The sequence below is a fragment of the Dipodomys ordii genome, unplaced genomic scaffold (assembly GCF_000151885.1).
Source record: "Dipodomys ordii isolate 6190 unplaced genomic scaffold, Dord_2.0 Scaffold18, whole genome shotgun sequence".
NCBI lineage: Eukaryota > Metazoa > Chordata > Mammalia > Rodentia > Heteromyidae > Dipodomys > Dipodomys ordii.
The window spans coordinates 11,728,360-11,751,064 of record NW_012267234.1 but is presented as its reverse complement, the minus strand read 5'-3'; the positions used below and the strand labels follow the sequence as shown (position 1 = coordinate 11,751,064).

At 39.1% G+C, this 22,705-nt stretch overlaps 1 protein-coding gene across 1 annotated transcript in view; it reads right to left on the bottom strand.

Annotated features, from left to right (window-relative positions):
- Hydin (HYDIN, axonemal central pair apparatus protein) overlaps positions 1-22,705 on the bottom strand; it is a 235,242-nt gene that overhangs the window by 99,257 nt on the left and 113,280 nt on the right. The window contains exons 18-22 of the mRNA XM_013012798.1: positions 22,097-22,335; positions 18,874-19,129; positions 16,975-17,118; positions 13,398-13,541; positions 11,866-12,179 (exon numbers count right to left, since the gene is read on the bottom strand). Coding sequence (XP_012868252.1) covers positions 11,866-12,179; positions 13,398-13,541; positions 16,975-17,118; positions 18,874-19,129; positions 22,097-22,335 — 1,097 coding nt within the window. The remainder of the gene's footprint in view (positions 1-11,865; positions 12,180-13,397; positions 13,542-16,974; positions 17,119-18,873; positions 19,130-22,096; positions 22,336-22,705) is intronic.

The window sequence follows — 22,705 nt, the reverse complement described above, 5'->3', positions numbered from 1 at the left end:
GAAATAACTGCCCATCATGTTCTCAGTTTTAAATTCAATTATGTCTTTTCCTTCTAAGCCATTCCTTCAGTGTAATGTATACTATTCATTTGAAGATAATATGTATGCTAGGAATTTCTCACTTGTCTTTCACTCTTTTCCTTTTTTGATGAATAAAAGTTCTCAAGTTAATGGATAAGTTATAAAAAATTTTGTAAGTTTTGTGCTTTTGTTTGTATGTTACTTAAGAATTTCTTGCTTATTCAGAGAGTAAAGAATCATTCTATATTTTCTTTAAATTTAAAAACATTGACTTTTACATTTATATCTTTAATCTAGAGGGAATTTCTTGTATGGGTTAAGTTTAGGGACCCTTTTTTATATATAGATTGTTCCTGGATCATTTATTCAATAGGCCACACCTTCTCTGTTTGACAATTTCAATATTGTTAAATTCTCCTATGTTTATGGGACTGTTTCTGGACTCTTTGCTATTGTGTTTTCCTGAGAGCAAAGGAATAAAAATTATGCACAAATATACTATTAACTTTTAACATTCTGAAGGGACTCTTCCCTTTCCTACTTCAGAAAAAAATTAGGATAAACCTGTCAGGATTTTGGCTAGAACTACATTGTGGCTATAGATTGCTTGGAGAAGAAATGGTATCTACTAAATCAAGTTGTTTGAACCAATGCAAAACCTATGCATTACCATTTGCTTAGGTCTTCTTTAATGTTTTTAGTTTGATATAGTCTTAAGTAGTATGTTTTATTGTGTTTAATTTTTTGTTATAGAAATGCAGCAGATTTTTATAATTTTATATCAATTTATTCTTCTCTCTGAATTGATTAATAATTTCTCTGTAGATTATTTTGAGCTTTCTATGTAGATAATCATGACATAGTGTTTCCATTTTATTTATTTTTGTGTATTCTTGTACTGGCTAGCATCATTAGTAACTGTGTTTTCACTGATATTTCTTAGTTTCTCCAGAACTTCCTTAGCATTTCCATGACATATATTTTATATCATTTCTCACTTTTATATTTTGTGTTCTTTTTTAGGGGTGCCCTCTAAAATTAACACATAGTTGTAAGTAAAATCTAGAAGCACAATGTTTTATTTATATTGATTTCATTTTATTTCTACCATTTTATTATTCACTTTTTATTTATTTAACTCTATCTTTCTCATGTTACCCTCCCTACCTTTGAAATTTCTTTTAGATATTTTTCCTTCATTAAAATTTTTCCTCTTCTATATACTTTTATTTCTTATCTCTAATAAGAATTATCATTATCTAAACTTTGTCATTTTTCTTCTCCAGAAATTCAAAGACTTTCAGATTTTAATCCCTTCCTTTCTCATATACGTATGTATATGCATTCACACACAAGTATTTGCTTACTTGCTTGATTTTTTTTGGAGGGGGGTCCGGTCGTGGGGCCTTAACTCTGGGCTTGGCGCTGTCCCTCAGCTCTTCAGCTCAAGGCTAGCGCTCTACCACTTGAGCCATATCGCCACTTCCGGCTTTTTTTTCTTTTTGCTTATGTGGTGCTGAGGAATCGAACGCAGGTCCTCATGCATGCAAGGCAAGTGCTCTACCACTGAGCCACCTTCTCAGCCCTTGCTTGCTTGATTTTTGAGTCAAGGTCATGTTGGCCTTGAACTCACAATCTTCCTACCATAGCCTGTCTAGTGCTGGGATTACAGTCATGTTCCATCATGTACCTGGATAGTATTATACTATTCACAGTTTATGCATATTATTATTATTTTATAGAGTTATTGATAGCTTATGTTTACCCATAAGTACACCATTTTCTTATTTGAGAAATTATTATTTCTTTTCAGACATTATGTCTGGCATAGTTTTTCTCCTTCCTGAAGTACAGCTAGTTGTAATGCCTTTTGCAGAGGGTCCAGTGAGAATGGCCTCTGGATGGTCTGTTGGTCTAAGAGTTGTTGTTTCTGCTGACAGGTTCTTGGCAGTGCATGTCACTCCCTTACTTACAACCCTCCCATAGCTTGTCACCACATTTTGAAAACAAAATAAAACAAAACAACAAAAACAAAAACAAAAAAATTAAACTCCATGGCATGTCTTACAACACCCTAAGTAGCCTGCCTTGTAGAACTTTCCAGCCAAATCATTACCATTCTTCCTGATGGCAGCTTTCTGCTCCCACAGCCTTGCTTGTTTGTTTTTCCAAATGGTTCCTCCTAAGTTAACTGATTCCTAAATTGAATGCTGTCATGGGCTAAACTGTTCTCCCCTGAATTTCCTCCATTGAAGTCCTAATCTCCAGTAACTCAGAATATGGTAATATTTGGAGTCATTCTTTTCAGAGGTAGTTAAAATGAAGTCATTAGAGTGGGTCCTAACCCTATATGAGTGGAGAAGTCCTAGGTGTATACCGGGCGAAGCTGATGTGAAGATGCAGAGAGGATGGTCCTGGGAAGGAGTTAGTCCTGTGTACACCTTGATTGCAGGCTTATAGTGTCTAGAACTGTGAGAACACCTACTTCAGTTCTTTAAAACACCCAGTCTATGATAATTTGTTATGGAAACTCTAACAAACTGTTACAAAAACTTTTGTCCACTCCTGCATGCCTTCAACAAACAAACAAATTAAATTGGCGTTTTGGTGTGCTATATTACTGGAAATGAAAATGTTCCCTTTGTCATCCTCCTATCCCTTAAACAATTCATTCTTGGTTTATGTGGCTGTTTTCTTTTGAATATCTTGCCTTTCTTGCCTCCTTGTCTGAGTCCTCTAATTCTGCCTACTCTTTAAATAGAAGTGCTATTCTTGGTCCTTTAGAAGAATAGGATGGGAACAAACGAGCACAAGTATCTTGCCACCCCAGCTCCTCCTCTGCAAAGCAAAAAGGGCAAAGGCTGAGGAAGATGAGACCACAGAGCCACCAAACTCACATGTTCTTGTGGGACAAGGCAGGATTCAGATCATCTTCCTCACCATTGCCATTTCCTATTTCTTCCAGACGTTCTTAAACAGATGGGACTCAGGCCCACAGGGCTGTAATATGTCATGAGGAACTAAGTTGTATGACAAAGATTTACAAATGGCTGTAAAAAATAGCCACACACATTCCTGGAGTCCTGTTTACTGGGAATGATTCTGTTATCAATCTGCTGCCACATAGCACCTTCCCACTCACCAGGCCTCATGTCGAAGGAGCCCAAGTTTCTATTTTCTACACTGATTTTTACTCTATGAGGGAGGGGCAGCATCAGCTTCTTATGGAGCTGTATCACAATATTTCCTTGTCACAGACCTTTGATTCCTCACCATTAACAATCCTAGAATACCTTCTTCCATATGGCAAAACTATACATCTAGTACTGCCTTCAACCCCAACTCCAGGCAACAACCTAGATGTACCTCTTTCTAACCACATCTAGCCATTCAGGAAGTTTTCTATCCATTCTTCCTTTACAGTATCTCTGGGCTGGCTCTTGATCATGAAAGCTTTCTTAGTTACCAAGGACCCTGATGCTCCAGCTTTGGCCATGTAGCCCAACTTCAGGATCTTACTGATCAGTATCTCTTTTTCCATTCTTCGTGAAGTGAGTTTAAGGGCTATTTCAACTTCCTTGTTCTTTGCTTGTTTCTCTTTGCTTAGGCCAATTTGATTCTTAAAAAGGCCAGCATGGTTTTTTCCCAGTGTTTATGATTTTTTTTTTTTTGTTGGTTGTAGGGCTTGAACTCTGGGCCTGGGCGCTGTCCCTCAGCTCTTTAGCTCAAGGCAAGCACTCTACCACTTGAGCCACAGCACCACTTCGGGCTTTCTGATGGTTTATTGGAGATAAGTGTCTCACTGACTTTTCTGCACGGGCTGGCTTTGAACTGTGATCCTCAGATCTTGGCCTCCTGAGTAGCTAGGATTACAGGCATGAGCCACTGGTGCCTGGCTACAATGTTTATGAATTTTAAGCAAAAGACTTAAAAGGGAGGTCCTGCAATTGTTTTCTGGCCAGCACTGTGATTATCCATGTGTGGTATCAGAAGAAAGGGCCAGCTGTGAATTTGTCTCTCAGTTTTCAAGGACAGGGAAGTTTCAGGGTAGGTACAGGCTATGTCTCCATAACTGTCATTTGGGGTGTAGTGATCTCTAAAAATGCCCTTGGGACACAATCCCACTTATTGTATCTGTCAACTTTTGAACCAAGGATTCAAGGGCAGATTGGGAACCCCACCCAGAGGCTCCTTGCCCTCCACTGGGCACCTGATCCTCTAGGGTAGCAGGTATCTCCTTCCCCTATAGGGCCATTTACCCATATAGGAGACCTTATGAGCTTTACCATTGGTAATATTTACCATGGGTAATATTTGCAACATGGAAAAGTACAAGGCAAGGTGCTTTCTAATTGTGAACAAACTGAAGCTGTGGGATTTTACAAGCCTTTTAAAAAGAACTAGTTGGGAACTCTTGATAGGCAAAGACTGCTTCCTACTTAATCTTTCTCTTTTCTCCCTCTCTTCCCATTTCCTTCCTTCCTTCCTTCCTTCCCTTCCTTCCTTCCTTCCTTCCTTCCTTCCTTCCTTCCTTCCTTCCTTCCTTCCATTCTCCCTTCCTTCCTGCCTCTTATGCTTATTCTGAGTACTCCTTGTAAAATTACAATAATAACAGTATTTCCTAAATAATACTATGTAAATAAGGCCATGGGAAAGACTAAACAAAGCTACCCTTGGAAAGGTCTGACATACAGGAAATGCCTACCCATCTGCCTTGTGCCCCATGAGTAGTTTCCATGCTTGTCTCTACTGGTTTATTATCTCCCACTGGATGGGGATAAGTCTTACTTATGTCTATAATCCCCATGGCATAATTCTTTGGATATAGTACTCATCAGAAGAGTCGTTTGGGTGAAAATGTACACACAGTAATAAAATACAAAGAACAATGTGCTATGATATGTCAGAAGACAATGGTTAAGGTAGGGGCTTTTCAGTCAATACTCAAATAGAGCCTCAGATTCACATGGGCTCTGACACCTGGCCTCAATTTCAATGAAGTCATTGACTCTTAGCCCCCAGGTTGTTATAGGACATGTAATAAGGTCACAGTGGTGCCTATTACATGGGAGTACTCAGTTATAGCTACTGCACTTGGACAGAGCTGTACCAGAACTGTGGAATCTTTCTTTCTCCTCCCCCAATATCTCCATATTGAGCATTCCACCACTTGCAGCTTTCTATTGAAAATATTTCCTACTTGAGATACTTTCTTTGTGTTCTAGAAAGCTGTTAAGAAAAACTTTTTTCCTCTCTCATAACAGAGATGTGAATTTTCTCACACTGTATTGGCGGTCTTGTTCTAAGGCCTCAAAAGTAAGCATGCAATCTTTTATATGAAAGATCAAAACTGCAGAACCAGAAAATGTAAAGGTGCCTTCACAGCTGGTGCTCAGGGCTCCATGGTGACAGAGACATATTGGGAGCGAAGCCTCATGGTAAATTGTTTTTCAAGCATCTGGATGGTATTCCTTATTCTGAAGTCCCTAGGACACTGGCAAGGTGATCTTGTTCCTCTGATACCCTTTTAAACAGGTAGCACCTGATTTCATAATTAGATGTTCATGTTTTGCTTAGACCAGCAAAGCAAATATGATAGGCCTTTATCAGTCATAAGATATTTTATGATCATTATATTTTATTTTATACTGCCTGGCACTGATGGTAAGTCAAACTCAGAGGTCCAATTTTTAACCAGCACACTGGGTTCACTACAAAACTATGTGTATTTTGAAAGAAAATAAAAGAACCACATGCCCCTTAAACAGTTTTATTTTCTTGTTAGACTCTTGGGCAAAGTAAAGAACTCTCTTGATCATAGGTCTGGGCTTATCTGGCTGCAGGCCTTATGTTGACTTTGATGAATACAACTTGGCATAACAAAGAACTTTCTATACTTTATTAGAAGGAAAGGGAATCTAAGTCTATCATTTTGATATCTAAGGATGCTATAGCTCCAATCAGTTCGGATTCTGGGGGTAGCACTTGTAAAGGAATGAAGGAGAGAGAGGAAACAGCCATCTATTTGGGAGTGATCAGCATATTTTGGGGACACATGTACTATATAGATATCTTTCACTTAATCTTGACTATAATTCTAAGCTTCTAGATTACCTGCATTTTATAGGGCACAAATCACAGGGCACAAGGTCACAAGGCTAGAGATGGATTTCCAGTCAGCCAACTCCACAGTCCAGAATTTCAACTACCATAAGACACCACATCTTAAAACTAAGCCCCACTTCCAAAGCAGTAGAAATTGAGGGATTATGAAGACACAAACGAAAGCAAACAGAATGAGGCTTTTTCCTACTTTTCTGCAGACCTTCTACCTCCTTTTCCAATCACAATATTGGAAACTGGCACACATCACAGAAAAATCAATGTGGGAAGAAGCTTCAGGAAATGGCTTCATTAGGTTCTTGCATTTGATTTATTCATCTATGATTTGGAAATGAAAAGCCAAAGTGGTCCATGGAGACCACTTGTCCCTCATACTCAATTCTAGTACCTCCTTAGTTGTGTGGCTCCCAAATTGGGTAGAGATGTGCCCAGCCTCATTGTTGCATGGCTCCCTGAGGGTTGGATCTCTACCCTGGCTTCTTAAAAGTAAGTGTAGGCATTTTCTTGCACTCCTGTCTTACACAGGTGCCAGTGAAGCATCGTGTCTTTGTCGTGCTGCTCAGTTAGACTGATGAGATAGACTCAGCCTGTCTGAAGAGACAAGCTTGTTGTCCCCAAAGTGACAGTTTTGACAGCAGACACACCTGGCCCTTATCCTTCATGACAGCATCCTCATTACATGTGTATGTGTGGGCGAGATGGGTTGGGAATAGACTGTCATTTACTGTGACAGATCTAGAATCCTGTCATGGATTCGAGCTCACAGGAATCAGTCTGTAAGGCCTGTCCTGCTTCTGAGTATTGGCTTAGGACGCTAGTCTAACTTACTTGTATCTTTGTTTTTATGTGATGTGAGGGCAAGCTGGAAAAAAATATTTTCAAACAAGAGTTATGCTTTAAGTGAGTAGGAATAGTTCACATGTTCACACGGGCATACTCATGTAAGCACTTGCACACACATGCGCTCATATGTTGCTGTAGATGTATGTACCCACCTATAATAGAAAAACAACCTTTTCTTATACTTTTGTTTCTCTTATGAACTGTAAGACTCAGAAGAATTCTAATCAGAAAAAGAAAGGTAAGTGTTGATATATCTGATAAAAGTGAACTTTAGCCATTTTTTGGGTGTTTTTCTAATGGTCTACAAGAGAGAGTCTATCTGGAGGGCAGGTGGCATTCTTTTTCGTCTATTCTAGTTGACATTTATGCCTTGAGCTTTTCAATTTGGCAGGTGCCAGGAAGCTGACAGAAAAGAATCAGTTATGAAAGCCTTTCTCTCTCTGTCTCTTTGTCTCTCTGTCTGTCTCTGTCTCTCTCTCCAACACCACAGAAGACAGAAGTTGGTTGACTAAAGAATACTTTGAGTGCCAGGTGCAGGTGGCTCATGTCTGTAATCCTAGCTACTCAGAAGGCTGAGATATGAGGATCACTGTTCAAAGATAGCCCGGGCAGGAAAATCCGTGAGACTCTTATCTCCAATAAAACCACTAGAAAGCCAGAAGTGGCACTGTGGCTCAAGTGGTAGAACACTCGCCTTGAGCTGAAGAGCTGAGGGACAGTGTCCAGGCCCAGAGTTCAAGCCCCACGACTGACAAAAAAAAGAATACTTTTTGAGGCCCCAGTCTGTGCTGAAGGTGGTTCTAGGCTTTGAGGCTCCAGAAGTGATAGTATGGATGTGCTCACTTAACTCAGGGGGGCTAAGAGCATACTGGGAAGCTGGACACTGAACCCCAAGTATTAGTGTTAATGAATATCATCAAGGAGATGACCAAGTCTGAGAATACTTGGTTGGGAAAGGACACTGACGCTTTGAGGAGGGAGCAGTGGGGGAGCCACATGGGAATTGAGAGGTGTGGGAGTGTGTGGGGGTGGACAGGAAGGGCATTGGATGGGCTGAGGTACTGAATGGACAGAGGTTGGCATGTAAGGTAAGCAACAAGGATAATTAATGTGCTGTGTGTTGGAAAGAGAGCCAGCAAGGAAAAAGACAGAGAAGAACTAGGTACCAGTACATGCTAGCCCTTATAGAATATCATGTTAGGATTTTCTATTTGAGTCTAAGAATCCTGAGTGACTTGAGTTATTTCAGGCTTGACCCAGGACCAGCATATACTCACTGTCACTGGAGAATGGACTGTGTTGCATATGTAGAAGGAAAAAACCCTTGCTAGGCTTGTTACAATGGTACAAGTAATGTGTGATGTTGGCCAGAAACAGGAACAGAGCAGAGGAAATGGAACAAGGTTTCTAGATGCTGAATAGGCAGAACTTGAAGAAGAGCTTGATGGGTGAGTGGAGTTAGGGAGAGGGAAAACATCTGATTCTTCCATAAAAATGGGGAGCAGGGAACATAGGAGAGGCAAGTAGGAACAGGAGGAGAACCAGAGTTTATGTGAGGCATATTAGCTATGAATTAGCTATGAGAAGATGTTAGGAACACAATGAACTTAGGAATCTAGGGTACACATTTAAAGTCCTCAGTAAGAGTTCTGACTGAAGCTATCCGGGCGAGTCAAATGCTAAGAAGAGTAGAGGGCCTAGGACAGTGTTTGACTTCTATGATTCCAGTGCAGTGATTACTTGCAGATAGTTAAGGAGAAGTGGTTGAAGGGAGACAAGGAAAAGTAGGAGAATATGGTGCTCTGTTCTGCAAGCCAAGAAAGAAATGTTGGTTAACTGCACTGGATGTCATGAGTTACCACTCTAAACAAAATGAAACAAAAACCCAAATGACTGTGACATTCTCTTGATTAATAAATCTCACCACTATTTACACCTTTCTTCACTAGTGTTTAAATTCCTTGTGGAATACCAGAAGTCATATGCCATTGCCAAGACTCTCCATATGCATCTCCCGTCCTGACTTGTAGCCCAAATTCTCACCATACTGTTCTGCTCTTGTGACACTGATGTGCAGGTCATTTACTCTCTAGCATCTATTTTCTCATATGTTATTTGTTTGCTTGTTTGGAGGTCCAGTCCATTCCCATCCTCTGCAGGCAAAGTAGCCAAGAAAATCTGGAGGCCTTGGTGTGGGATAAGTGGTAGACAATGATCAGTACATTAACTTCCTGTTTAGGGGTAGGCACAGGAAATGTGATTAAGTTGGTCTGATCAGAGTGAGTCTCTTGCAAGTTCTAGGACAAAAAGCATGCTGGTTCAGGGTTTGGAATGTTGGCAGCCATTTGGTGACTATGAGAGAAAAGCCAATCTGAGAATGAGTGAGCAAAGTATAGAGACAAGGAACCTGGCTCTGATGAGAACATTGTTTGAATCAGCTTTAAGGTTTAATGTTGTTTAAGTCATCTTTAAATCCAGGCCAGAATCCAGAATGGTGCTAGCTTTTGAGCTATGGGAACACATGACTTTCTTTTCCTTTCAATTTTTTTTGTTTAGGGCCAGGGTTTCTGTGATTTGCAATGAAGGACCCATGAGTCCTAACTAATATGGACATGTTGCTGTTGTTCAATAGAATGCTTCCCTGCTCTCCCCTGGAACATGTACCCAAGACTCCTCACTGAAGCCTTTTCCTGCTGCTGTGGGCATGGCTGCTTTCTTCCTCAGAGCCTGGCATCATAAACTGTCCAGGCATGGTTTCCATGCCTGCTTCCCTCACTAGCTCAGAATGGGGATAATGTCTTGTGCACATGTATATCTCTGATACCTCACAGACTCTTTGGTCCTTAAGAGCCACTGATCAAATGTATCTTAAATAACTCCGACAGAATAACTCTGAATGAATAAAAGAAGCATAAGCAATATGAAGGCTCAATATTAAGAAATAAGAAGGTTCTAAAGAAAGAAAAACGTGGTTAAAGAAATTCTTAAGCAAATGAAAAATAAAATGTATCATCTTCAGTATTGGCTAACTACTCTTAAAAATGTCATTATTTTAATTATGTAAATGGTCTCTCAAAAATAAAAAAAGAATAAATAAAGCATATCCTGGTTCCCAGATGGAATAAACTCATTTAGCTATGTTACATCAGAATAATTTCACAAAATCTGGTATTCAAAGCATATTAGGTCAGGTTGGCTGAGTTTTCCATAATTATTTTAAATGTTCACCATCTACAGAATTTCATTCCAAACCCAAACAGTCCATGGCATTTAATGAGCAGGCTCCAATGCTCAGGCCCAGGACTAGCTGCCAGCTTCAATGCTATGTTGGGTCATCATTAGACATCTATGGAATACATCCAGAGCAAGCTGTCAGTACCATGGCAACAAGCACAGGAAAGAAAAGGGTAGCTGTCATACATAAGATGAGAATTATGTACAGGAAGCACTGACAAGTCACTAAGGAAACAATATGAGGTCTCCTCAGTTAAGAATGGCTTTTCAAGATCAACATGTTAAATATGGAGCTGTCAAAACATCTAATGAGTAAATACTCAGAAGCCCATCAGCTCAATCAAGAAGAAAATCCAACGCTCACCCCCTATAACTCTTACATGTAACATACATTCTAGAACAGAAATCCTCTGTAATATGCATTCAGGCAACATGAAGTTCACTGGAATATATACTCAATGTATGGTTCTACTCAAATGTACTTATTAATTAAGAAAACATCACAGTTTTTTGATATATGTTGGAAAAAAAACAGTCTCTTCAACAAATGGTTTTGGGAAAACTGATTTACTATGTAGAGAGAAGCCCAGTTGCATTAAAAAAAAAACATATTCCAGGTCCGGTGCTCTCAGGAGGCTAAGATCTGAGGATCACTGTTCAAAGCCAGCCCAGGCAGGAAAGTCCCTGAGACTCATATCTCCAATAAACTACTCAGAAAAGGCTTGACATGGTGCTGTGGCTCAAGTTGTTGAGCACTACCCTTAGCACAAAGAGTCTCAGGGACAGAGCTCAGGTCCTGAGTTCAAGCCCTAGGACCATCAAAGCAAACAAACAAACAAGCACCACACCACACCACACACACACACACACACACACACACACACACACACACACACACACACATACATGACCAGACCCAAAGGATTTTTCATTCAAAGGAAACAAAGTAAAAAGGCAACCTATGGAATGGGCAAAGCATTTGTAAATTATGTATCTACAAAGGGATCAATCATCAAGTTATATAAAGAACTCCTACAAAACCAAAACCCAAACCCAAACCCAAATAACTCATTATTCAATTATAAACTGTGCTAAAGACTTGAGTAGACATGTATCCTACAGAGACATACAAATAGATGACAGGTACATGAGTAAAACTTCAGGATATTATGCTCAGAGAAATAGGCTAGTCATATAAAAATATTGAATAATTCTAGTTACATCAATTATCTAAGTCAAATTCATAAATTAAAGAGTAGAATAGTAGCTGATTGCTAGGGTGAGAAGAGGCAAATAGGAATCAGCAGCCATAAAGCTTCAGTTAAACAAAGAAAGTTCTATTAAGTACAACTCACTCATGCCTATAAAGCTAGTTACTCAGAAGGCTGAAATCTGAGACTATGGCTCAAAATTAGCCTACACAAAAAAATCCTTGAAACTTATTTTTAGTTAACCAGCAAAAAACTGGAAGTGGAGTTGTGGCTCAAGTGGTAAATATGTGCTTTTGTCAGTAATTAGTTGTCAGAACCAAAATTATTTATGAAAATAAAAACAGCATGAAGAATACAGAAAGCCCAGGGCAAAGTTTCAAGAGAAAAAAATACATGAACAGCAGGGGTCCTTGGGTTTTCTGTGCCTATGTACCTTATCTGATTCTCCTGGTCACCCATCAGGAAGAACCATCGGAACTTCACAACCAAAGGGCTGTAGTTGGAGACTGTAATTGAGTGAGTCATCTCTGTGTCATTCAGGATACAGCCAAAATTCACCTCTGTCATTTCAAAGATGAGGTTGGGGTAACATACTTCTCCACGCAGCTTCAGGCTATCTACCTGAGGATGTTCAGCGTACTTAATTGACAGAATTTCTTCTGACACCCAGTTGTTTAAATCACGTTTGAAGTTAGGGTCAAATTTGATCAGTAGGCTTTTTTCTTCATTGATATTCAACTTAATAGGCTAAAAATAATATAATGTAGAATAATCAGCTTTTGTACTATGAAGTTCCCATTTGATACATGAAATTTTTATGTATACACACAGGCACACACACATATTTATTTATACACATCAGTTGAAATACACATACACGAACTTACGCATAGTACTATGGTTTGACTATGGTTTATCCCTTCCAAAACCTATGCTGACATTTGATGGTCATTACAGAGGTGTTGGGAGGGAGATTGGGTCTTGTGGTAATGTTCAGTTCACAGATGTGGAGCCTTATGAACAGATTAATGTCTTTCTCAAAGGAATGAGTTCTTGCTCTTTTTTTTTTATTGGACATGGGGCTTGAACTCTGGGCCTGGGCACTGTCCTTCAGCTCTTCAGCTCAAGGCAAGTGCTCTACCATTTGAGCCACAGCACCACTTCTGGTTTTCTGGTGGTTCATTGGAAATAAGGGTCTCATAGACTTTCCTGCCCAGGCTGGCTTTGAACCACAATCCTCAGACCTCAGCCTCCTGAGTAGCTATGATTACAGGTATGAACCACTGGCACCTGGCTGAATTCTTACCAGATTAGTAAGATTCCTTACTAGATTAGTTTCTTTGTTTATGGGACTATATTAGTTACCTTGAGAGTGGATTGCTATAAAGCAAAAGTGTTATAAATCCTTTGTTCGATATATACCCACTTGCCAAAGGGCCACATTTCTAACTGATATCCTCATGTGCAGCCAAAGATCATGGGAATGCTCATGGAGAACTATTTAGAGAATGCTGCTTCCTGCCCCAGACTCATAGCAGGGGTTAGCTCATAACCTCCTCCCTTAGCTTGGTTCAGATTTCTCAGTATTTCAAGGTGGGCTTGGTGGTTATTAGGCTGGGCTGGGCTATTTCCTTGAGTATGGAGTTTTGGCTGAATTTGAAGGACGAGAATTAAAAGCTCTTCAGTAGTGCTTGTAGGAGTGACTACTGTCTACAGATTGGCTTTATCATAATGGGCAGGAGAGAATAGGTAGCTGCAAGTTTTCATACCATTAATGAGTGTTCCTACTGACTGATACTGGTGTCCATTGACTATGTTTGAACTGCCGTTTTCTTTCCTGCTGTTTTCCTAGATCCTTTACATTCTTTTCTGGATGAAGTTTAGGAAGCTTAGTATTATTAGCGTTATCATTATTGTTAGTATTATTTTGTTCCATTTCACATATCTAGCTCCCTGTCAAGTTACCTTAGGAATTATGGGAAGCAGGGATTTGTCATTCTCACATATACAGAAGGGTCCAGCTGTGGAAAGGAATATGTTCACAGGCAAGGTGGAAATATTCTTTATAACCACGGGCTGATAACTAGGCTCCAGGACAATATTCGGTTTCTGTGAAAAAAAAAAAAGAAGTCGAGTTATCACTAGTAATCCTTTAGTAATGGAAGTTTCGTACTATCTCCCCAGAAGAGATTTAGATAGATCACATGGAATTATGTATGGTAGGTCGCAGAAAGGTGAACCTATATAATCCAGAAAAAAGATTGTTTGCTAAAAAAATTCTTTTATTTCTCCTTTTTGGAAGTAACTAAGGTTTTAGACTCAAGGCCTGTGCTTGCTAGGCTGGTGTTCTACCACTTGGGCCATGCCTCAAGCCCAATGTTATTTTTCAAGATAGAGTATCATACTTTTTGGTCAGGTCAGCCTTAGACTATAGTCTTCTCATCCATGCCTCCTGTGTAGTTGGGATTACAGACATAAATTACTGAGCCTGACCTAGATTTCTGACTATCTTTTTGCCTCAGTGAAAACTTACAAAAATCCATGCTTGTGGATAGAACTATTATTCCACAGTATCATAAAACAGTCATTCGTGTGAAAGAATCCAGGTATCACTAGAACAGATAAACATTCTCCCCTTATGATAGTAACTCTGTGCTTAAAATACTATTTGCAAACATGTTTAGAATAGCCAGTGTATGAATGCTCATAATTATTTCCTATATTTTTTTCTTGATACCAAGAACAGAGTTGATATAGAAGCACCTTCTCACTCTGTTAGACATATCAGTTTTTATTTTTCAACTGGAGGAGGAAACTGAAATAGAGGAAACTGAATAGATCTGGTCAACCTGGATTTTTCTTTTTTGTCAGTTGTGGGGTTTGAACCTCTTGGGTTCAAGGCTAGTGCTTTACCACTTGAGCCACAGTACCACTCCGGGTTTTGAGTGGTTAATTGGAGATAAGAACTTGTTGGAGACTTTTCTGCCTGGGCTGGCTTCAAACCTCAATCCTCAGATCTCAACCTCCTGAGTAGCTAGAATTACAAGCATGAAGCACCAGCGCCAAACTTCACATTATTTCTTGAATGATCTGTAAAGGGGATGTTTTAATATCAGTCAGAAATCATTAGAAGTCTCAATTGCTGGCTTCTAAGGAAGGCTAATCTGCACCCACCCTCTCTACCCCCATTATCCTTGGGCTTTTCCAACATATTGTTTCCTCCTTGTGCTAGGCTAACCATTTTTTGATTTGCTTTCTCTCTTTGTTCTAATTGTAGTGAGGGCTTCCTTATTTTATATTTTGATCTTCCATTTTTCTGCTGGTATGTCTGGCACAGTTTTCCTTCCATTGTGGTTCCTGGGTCCTCAATCCTGGGTGAACCAGAATGACCAGCATCTGTTGGCTTACCTGACTCAGTTGTGCTAACCAATGGTTATTTCAAGGGCTTGGTCTGGCACTTGCCACACAATGCCAGCCTCCACTGCCGTCTTTCTACTGTTAACAACACAGATACCAACTCCTGTAGCATTTGCAGGTTGCATTCCCCAGTCTAGGGAGTGATGAAGCAGTACATTTAAGCCTACTAAGTAAAAGGCTGTATGGAGAATGGTCCATCCAGTGACCTTCCCTGAAGGCTGCTATGTCACTACAGATGTCTTTGAAGTGTAGAAGCCACACTTGGTTGGTTTTGGCAAGAGGCCATTCGAAGGTTAGTGATGAGAAGGAGCTGAAGGCCAGAGAAGCTGATCTATTTTAAAACGACCCCTTCTTTCTGGGCTGATTGTCTCCCCAAATATCAGCAGACAGAGGCTGCTGCTGGAACTTCATGAAGTAAGCAGGCTGAAAGTTTCAGCTGACCTTTTCAATCCCACAGAGATGTGATTTCATCTCTGTGGCTTATGAATGTTATAATCATAATAAACTAGATCAAATCTGAGGGAAGAAGTATGGAAAACCTGTTCTATGGGCAGGATTCTTATCATTATATTCTAATGCATCAACTCAGAAGCATATCCTTGAGCTGACCATGAGGAGGGAGAATGGATAATTGATATTAGACAATTACATCTGAATACTGAGACCTAACAGTCTCTCACCCATGCCTGATAATGAACTTGCTTCATCCCTGTTATGGATTAAATGTGAACACAAAATGAACACTGAACATTACAGTTGTAGGATAGAGCTCAAACTTCTGGTATTTGGGGAGAAGAAAAGGAGGGTAAATATTAAGAGTAGGTATTTGTGACTCAATTCACTTTGTAATTTGATGAGAAGTTGCTGCCATATTCAGAATACTTGCAAGTTATAATCTAACGATAAACCTCAATTGCAGACATTTAAGCAAAAATGTGCTACCCTCCCTCTGCCAAAAGGCACCAGGATTTAAAGAGAAGAGACAAAACACTACCTACATATTTTTATGCGTGTCTATGGGTATAGAAAGTAATAAGAAACTAAGCTGCATATTTAATGTACAGGATAGCTTGTACAGGATAGCTATTCAAGAAATATTCATCAAATAGCTGTGTTCCAAAAAAATATGATACCACCAAATTCAGTATAGCTGGTGCCAATAAATATCTTTTCTGATTACTTCTAACAGAAAAATTGCAAACAGAGCCATGAATCTTAATAACCATAACAGGAACTAGTGCAGTATTTCCTTTTTACATCTCTTATTGAGCTTATTAGCTTCATATTCAGCTTAGCAGTCACTGAAACCCTAATTCTACTGTCCTGGTGCCCACCTGCCTCTCAAGTATGCTAATTCAGAGACTTTATGCTATCTTTTCTGCTTTATGGTTTTGCTTTTTTTGGAGGAACCCTAGGTGATTTACCCAGCTTAACTCCTGCCTCAATGTATCACATGAATAACAGAAATTTACCATTGTAAGGGTTTTGTGAGGGATAGCTGGGGAAATATATGTAGCTGGTTAAATAGATGTCATGAACATGACTCAATGCTAACCAGAAAGAGGTATCCACTCTTACTATTATTATAATTATTGATATTTTTTTTGCTGGTCTTGTAGCTTGAACTGAGGGCCTGGGTACTGTCCTTGAGCTTCTCTGTGCTCAAGGCTAGCGATCTACCACTTGAACCACAGCACCACTTCCAGATTTTTCTGTTTATGTGGTACTGAGGAATTGAACCCAGGGCTTCAAACATGCTAGGCAAGCACTCTACCACTAAGCCACATTCCCAGCCCCTTATTGATCATTTTAATCCCAATTCTTTGTCTGTGCTGCTTCTTCTAGGAGAAATAAAATGACTGGCACATATTTTCTTTGCTGAACTGCTCCTTCCCTATGGCCTTATACATCAAGGGGCAATGGAAAAAGAACTTCCACTTCAAATGATTCTACATTTAGATTCAGAATCCTTTGTTAAATATATATTAGCATCTGAAATACAGAAAAAAATGGGCTAGCTGGTAGGTATAATAGGATTTTGACTAATTTAACTTCCCAAATGAAAATGTGAACATGTTAATCCCTGCTCAGAGCACCCCACTTGCCTGAACACAGCCTTACTGACCTTCTCCAGGCGGTATGAGAGCTGCTTGCTGGAGAGCTGGATTAGAGGTGCTATAAACTCACAGATGATATTCACTGACATCACCAAGCTCTTCCCCTTCTGGGCTCCAACGATGGCGTGGCACACCAACTTTTCTTTAACTTTCTGTACACAGCATACATCAGAATCTTTAGAACCACCATATCTCAGAAAAATTAGTGAACCACCAAAAGCAAACTGATTCCAAACTACCATAATGAGAATATGAGGAACAAACACATTAGGCTGAATAGTACAATTCAGGGATTGTTTTCACTTCACACAGTTTTGTTCTGGTTGGTTAAATATAGCTTTGATGAACTCTATGTTTATTTCTGATTGCCCCCGAGGATAAAATCAACTTGCATTCATCCATACATTGATCTGTATGAAATTTATTACACAGCAGGGGCTGTGTTCAGGTCTGGGTATATAAAATGATGATGATGAAGACAGATACAATTCTTCATGGGGCTCACAGTTCAGTGGTGGCTACATAACCTCTTATCCAATTAGCTGGGAATTGTGGTTGGATCAATTTTTCCCTTCATCCTTACATGGTTAAAAATCATGCATTAGAAATGACTATTTCTTTGGATTCAAGAAGGCTAAGGTTTAAAAAAAATAGAATGGATCAAAAGAGAATTTATATCATGCGTAGCTTAGACTGAAGTGTGCTCAGGTTTGGGATGTTAATGAAATCAACTATATAACATGATTTGGAAGCACATTCTAGGACAATTTAATAAAGCTTAATCTGAATTTAGTTTTCCAGTAGCTCAGATTTAATGCCTTTTGAAAACATGCTCAATCCTTGATAACTATATTGTAAATGTTCTCTTCTTACAGGCTTAAAGTGTCTTGAGATCAGAGACTGTGTCCTATTCATCATTTTATCCGCAGTGCCCAGCACAGTGTTTGTCTCATTATAGACTCTATAATGAGAACTTTTTCTGTGCATTGAGGATGCAAAGATGAATTTTACCTGAAAATGCTCTGTGAAAAAATAGTACAAATGCACTAAAGTGGAACCCATGGCCCTTAGTAAAGCTAAGCAATGGATCAATTTTCTCATCTTCTGGGAGACAAATTTCTTACTGCTTCCTATTTCATGAAGAGAAAATTCAGTATCACCTCCTAATTTGGTAAGACAGGCAGGAGCTTAAGAAAACACCATTTCTCATCCACAAAGTCTGCATTTCTAGGAGAGAAGCATCTCTGAAGTGACTTCAAAAGTCTTTCTTTTAGGTTTTTGGGAGTTTCCAAACTCCATGAGAGAAGGTAATAAATAAATACATCATATGGGTATGCTTAAATGTTTTAAGCACATTCTGTGGTGATAATGCAAACAAGAGCAGAAATTTAGAGCTGCTGAAGATAAGTATGTCTGTGTCACTGATGCACATACAATGATGTTTTCAAGTGTGATGCTGTGGTGGTCATGGAGGGAGGGAAGAGATCACAGGATGCTACAATATCTAGACAAAAGAGGCAGCCCTGAGTGTCTAATTAAAATGCCCTTTTATGGATAAACATTAAATTAATACTAACTGCTAATAGGAAGGATTTCTTTGACTGAAAACGGCATTTTCCCCAAACAGAGATTGACTGGCTTGGTCACTGTTGACTGTGGAGAGGAAAACCTGCTTTAAATGGTCCTTTAAGGTTAAGGTCATGGCAACCACAGAAACAAACAAAAAAACTGAGCACAGCTGAACCTTGAAAGCAGTGGATGCTGCCATGGTAACTCACCGCTGTAGGTAATCTTTGAGAAACCAGATTCTTTCTCAAATAAATATCAAGGGACTCTCCTAAGAAATAGATAAAGTACAGAGAGGATTTACTTGGGAGAAAAATAGCTTCTAAATGTGTTTTCCTCACCCTGGGAGTCGCAGAATAGCCCTCTAGTGTCACATCTGTTGTCTGGCCTGGGTACAGCTCCATCCTAACAGGATGCAGCTGAAACACAGGGGTCTCTGGATCTTTGGGCTCCTGGGAGCCCCTGGGCTTTCCTTTGGTCATTTGTCCCTTTTTGTTCTGCTTTTCCTGGGGGTGGAAATCATCATTCATCCAGAACAACTGTTGGACTCGACGTCCTTTGTTGGTCAACTTGAAGTTGTAATAGTAGATATCCAGGCTGGAAAAGAAGAGAAAGGCATTGATAAGAGTCAACATAGGGATGTTCCACTTAGTTCTACATCCTTGGGAATTATTTACTCTTCTGAAAGTACTTAAAGAGCAGGCAACAAAACAAGGTACACCTTTTTGAAAAAAATCCATAGGAAAACCAAGTCATGACTGTATTAGGACCCATTATAGTGATAGAGTGAGCTTGACTTTAGGAGTCCTAGACTTGGAGTCACAAACCTGGGTTTCTTCCCAGAGTTGCCACCACTCTGAGTGGCCGTGGCTCCACACACCCTTAGTCTACTGTAAAGCATACCATAAGATAAATGAACATAGTTCATGTAGGAAGCCCTTTAACTCATGAGAAATGTCTTTGAGGTGAGAAAAGAAAGGAAAATGTTGACTGGAGGGGGAGGATATTTCACATTGTGTTGACTAAAATTCTTCTGAGTGAGTAAAATATCTTGTGATGGCAGGCTCAATTTAAGTGGCACTTTGAAGTAGAATAAGACAATAAACCTAAGCAGAAGTAGGGGGGACTGGACTGAAGTGGGCCAGGATACCATCTAGACTGGGTATTCCTTTCGGATAGATGTGTTTTGGAGATATTGCTATTTCATTCAATCCTTCCTTCTTTCCTTCTTTCCTATCATTCTCTATCACACCAAAATGTCTTAAGAATCTCCTGATTGCTTGGCTCTGTGAAGTAGTTGATATTGGAGGTGGGTTCAAATAGGTTGATAGAAATTTTAAAAATAACTGATTTATGGACAGTTTATATACTTAATTACCTATTTTTCAGGGGAAAAACACCTAATCCTGAAACTATATTTTATTTTTTAATACCATGCTTTGAGATTTTTATACTAGTTGCTTAGATAATGACATCTTACTAAATAAGTAACTTGAAGCACCAAATAAATACTCAGAAGAAATATTTACCAGTTGTGAGATAAAGCCATTTTTCTCTAAATATGTGTCTACAGAACATGCTGAATGGGATATCTTTATCTGGCAGTTTAATTTTATGGCTAATGGTAAGCTTTTAGGAGAAATAATGAATACATGTTGTTTACAGAGTAGGTAGGGCCTTTGTTACTTATTCACATTACACTTTCAACAATCATATAAACACAGTGATTGAATGTGTATTAACTTCAATTTTATAAAGATATAGAAGCACTGGAAAGCTAAGAGAACAGACCTCTATTTAGAAAGGGTAGTACACAGATTTTCTTTAGACTTGGGGTTATCTAGCATCTTCTGTAAAATAATAATAATAGCAATTAATAATAATATTTAGGCTTTGAGGGCTACATGGCTTCTGTCACAACTCTTTTTTTTGAGGTGTGCACATACTGGTGATTGAACTTAGGGTATTTTAATTGCTAGACTAGGGTTCTACCACTTGAGCCATGCCTCTAGACCCAACTAGTCAGTTCTTTGTGTGAAAGAAGCCAGAGACATACTTGCTATGTACTAATAAAACTTCACAGAAACAGGCTGTAAACTGTCATTTGCCTACTCCTAATGATTCTTCTAACTGTTGCTAGCACATGATTTTGTGTCAAAAAGAAAAACAATAGAGTTTAGGCAAAGGGGATTAGCAGCTAACATCTACATTTTGCTTATACATTAATAGAAAATTGTTAATCTTCCACTTCCAGGCAATTTTGAGCTCTTTGGCACTCTTTGTAAATTAAGGACTATAATTATATCTAGAAGCATTGATATGCAATGACAAAATGTCTGAGCCTATGGACACTAAAGGAGGATTTTTATTTATTTTTGTTGGTTGTGGGGCTTGAACTCAGGGACTGGGCACTGTCCCTGAGCATTTTTGCTCAAGGCTAGTGCTCTACAACTTTGAACCACAGCACCACTTCTGGTATTTTGAGTGGTTAATTGGAGACTTTTCTGCCTGGGCTGGCTTCAAACCATGGTCCTCATATATCAGCCTCCTGAATAGCTGGAATTACAGGTGTGAGCCACAGGTGCCTGTCTGAAGATTTTTATATTTATGTGACTCAAAACATATGATTCTTATCTAAAATAATACAACTCTATCTTTCCTGTTACTTAATTTGCTATTGGTTTGTGGTATTTTTAGTGGACAAGTACTGTTTTGTAGATGGAGCAGACGGAAGGAAACACAGAAGACCCCTAACTGACAACTATTAGTCATATCTGTAAGAACTATGCATATGACTTGGTTTCAGGGACAGCTGGTCTAGAAGGCAGGAGGAGTACCCAAAGAGGTCTATTCATAGTACTGCACCAGACCTTGTGGCCCCAAAATGGTTAACTGCATGAGTCTCTTGGAGAACCAGGAGTAAATCTTCACACATCAGAACTCAAACCTCATACGTTTAATATCTACACTAGATTGTTCTACTCAAAGCTATCTATACTGTAACACCTCTTATTTAAATATTTATACTCAGTAGCTTTTCCTGAGTGATCAGGTGAAACCAGATTGTAGCCATCTCAGTGCTACGGTAGGGAGCAAAAACAAGTCACTGGCTTTTCAATACTTAAGGTGATATATTTTCAATGTATTTTCCCCTTCCTTGGTATACTTTATTTAGGTTGGCACTAAGCTGTAACTGTATTTTCTACATTCATGGGGAGATATTAGCAGTGTAATGAACTCAAAAAGGAGAATAATTGAGATTCTAAATTCATCATGGAGAAGTCACTGTAAGTCTGAGAGAAGAGTACAGTTCCTACAAACCATCCCCTTTTCTAGGGTGTGATAATGTAGCGTAGAAAATGTAACCAAGCTATGATTAGTAAATGTCTTCTTGCAGGCTAATGTACCCACTGGAAACCAAGAAAAAGTGAGGATAGGACAGAAGAGGCAATGAATATGCTAGTTCTATTTAATTAGAAATATTTTTATGAGGTAGAGATGTTGCACTGATGTGACACATATGATATCTACCTACAAAAATCAGTCCATGATATTCCCTTATACCTAAAATGTGCTCCCAAATCGAGTTCTGGAGCAAAAGGCTTATCTGAAACAATGGTAGAACCAATTCCTGAAGCCTGGACAGGGATCCGATAGGTATTGCTATTTTTAACCTCCACAACAACTGTGTCTTTGAATGTTAATATATCATTCAGGTTGGCAGTCAGTTCCAGGGCAATATCGGTTTCTGGGGGAACCATGCCTTCATAGGGTCCAACTGTCCACAGGGATTTTTTGTTTGCCTGCAAAACAAGACTACAAGTTAACAAGAGTACAAGTTAACAGGCTTTTCATTCTGCATATGTCAAAGCCCTCTGTGCTTCATTTGGCTGACACCACAGAATTTAACATCAGAGACAAACATTATGCTTTAGAATCAAAGCAGCTGAGTGTTTGTTGGCTTTCCTCTTTCTTTTTCCTAAAAAAAGCAATTTGATTCTGAAGGGCAAACCTACAATTCTACTTTTGAGTACTCTGTGAAGATTCTTTACATCTTTTTCCCATGATGACAACACAGTTCTCTAACAAGCTTATATTAATTATCTGGCTTAACCTCCAGATTCTGAGATACCAACTGAAAGGACAACATTCTTTATGGAATTTGGGAATTTT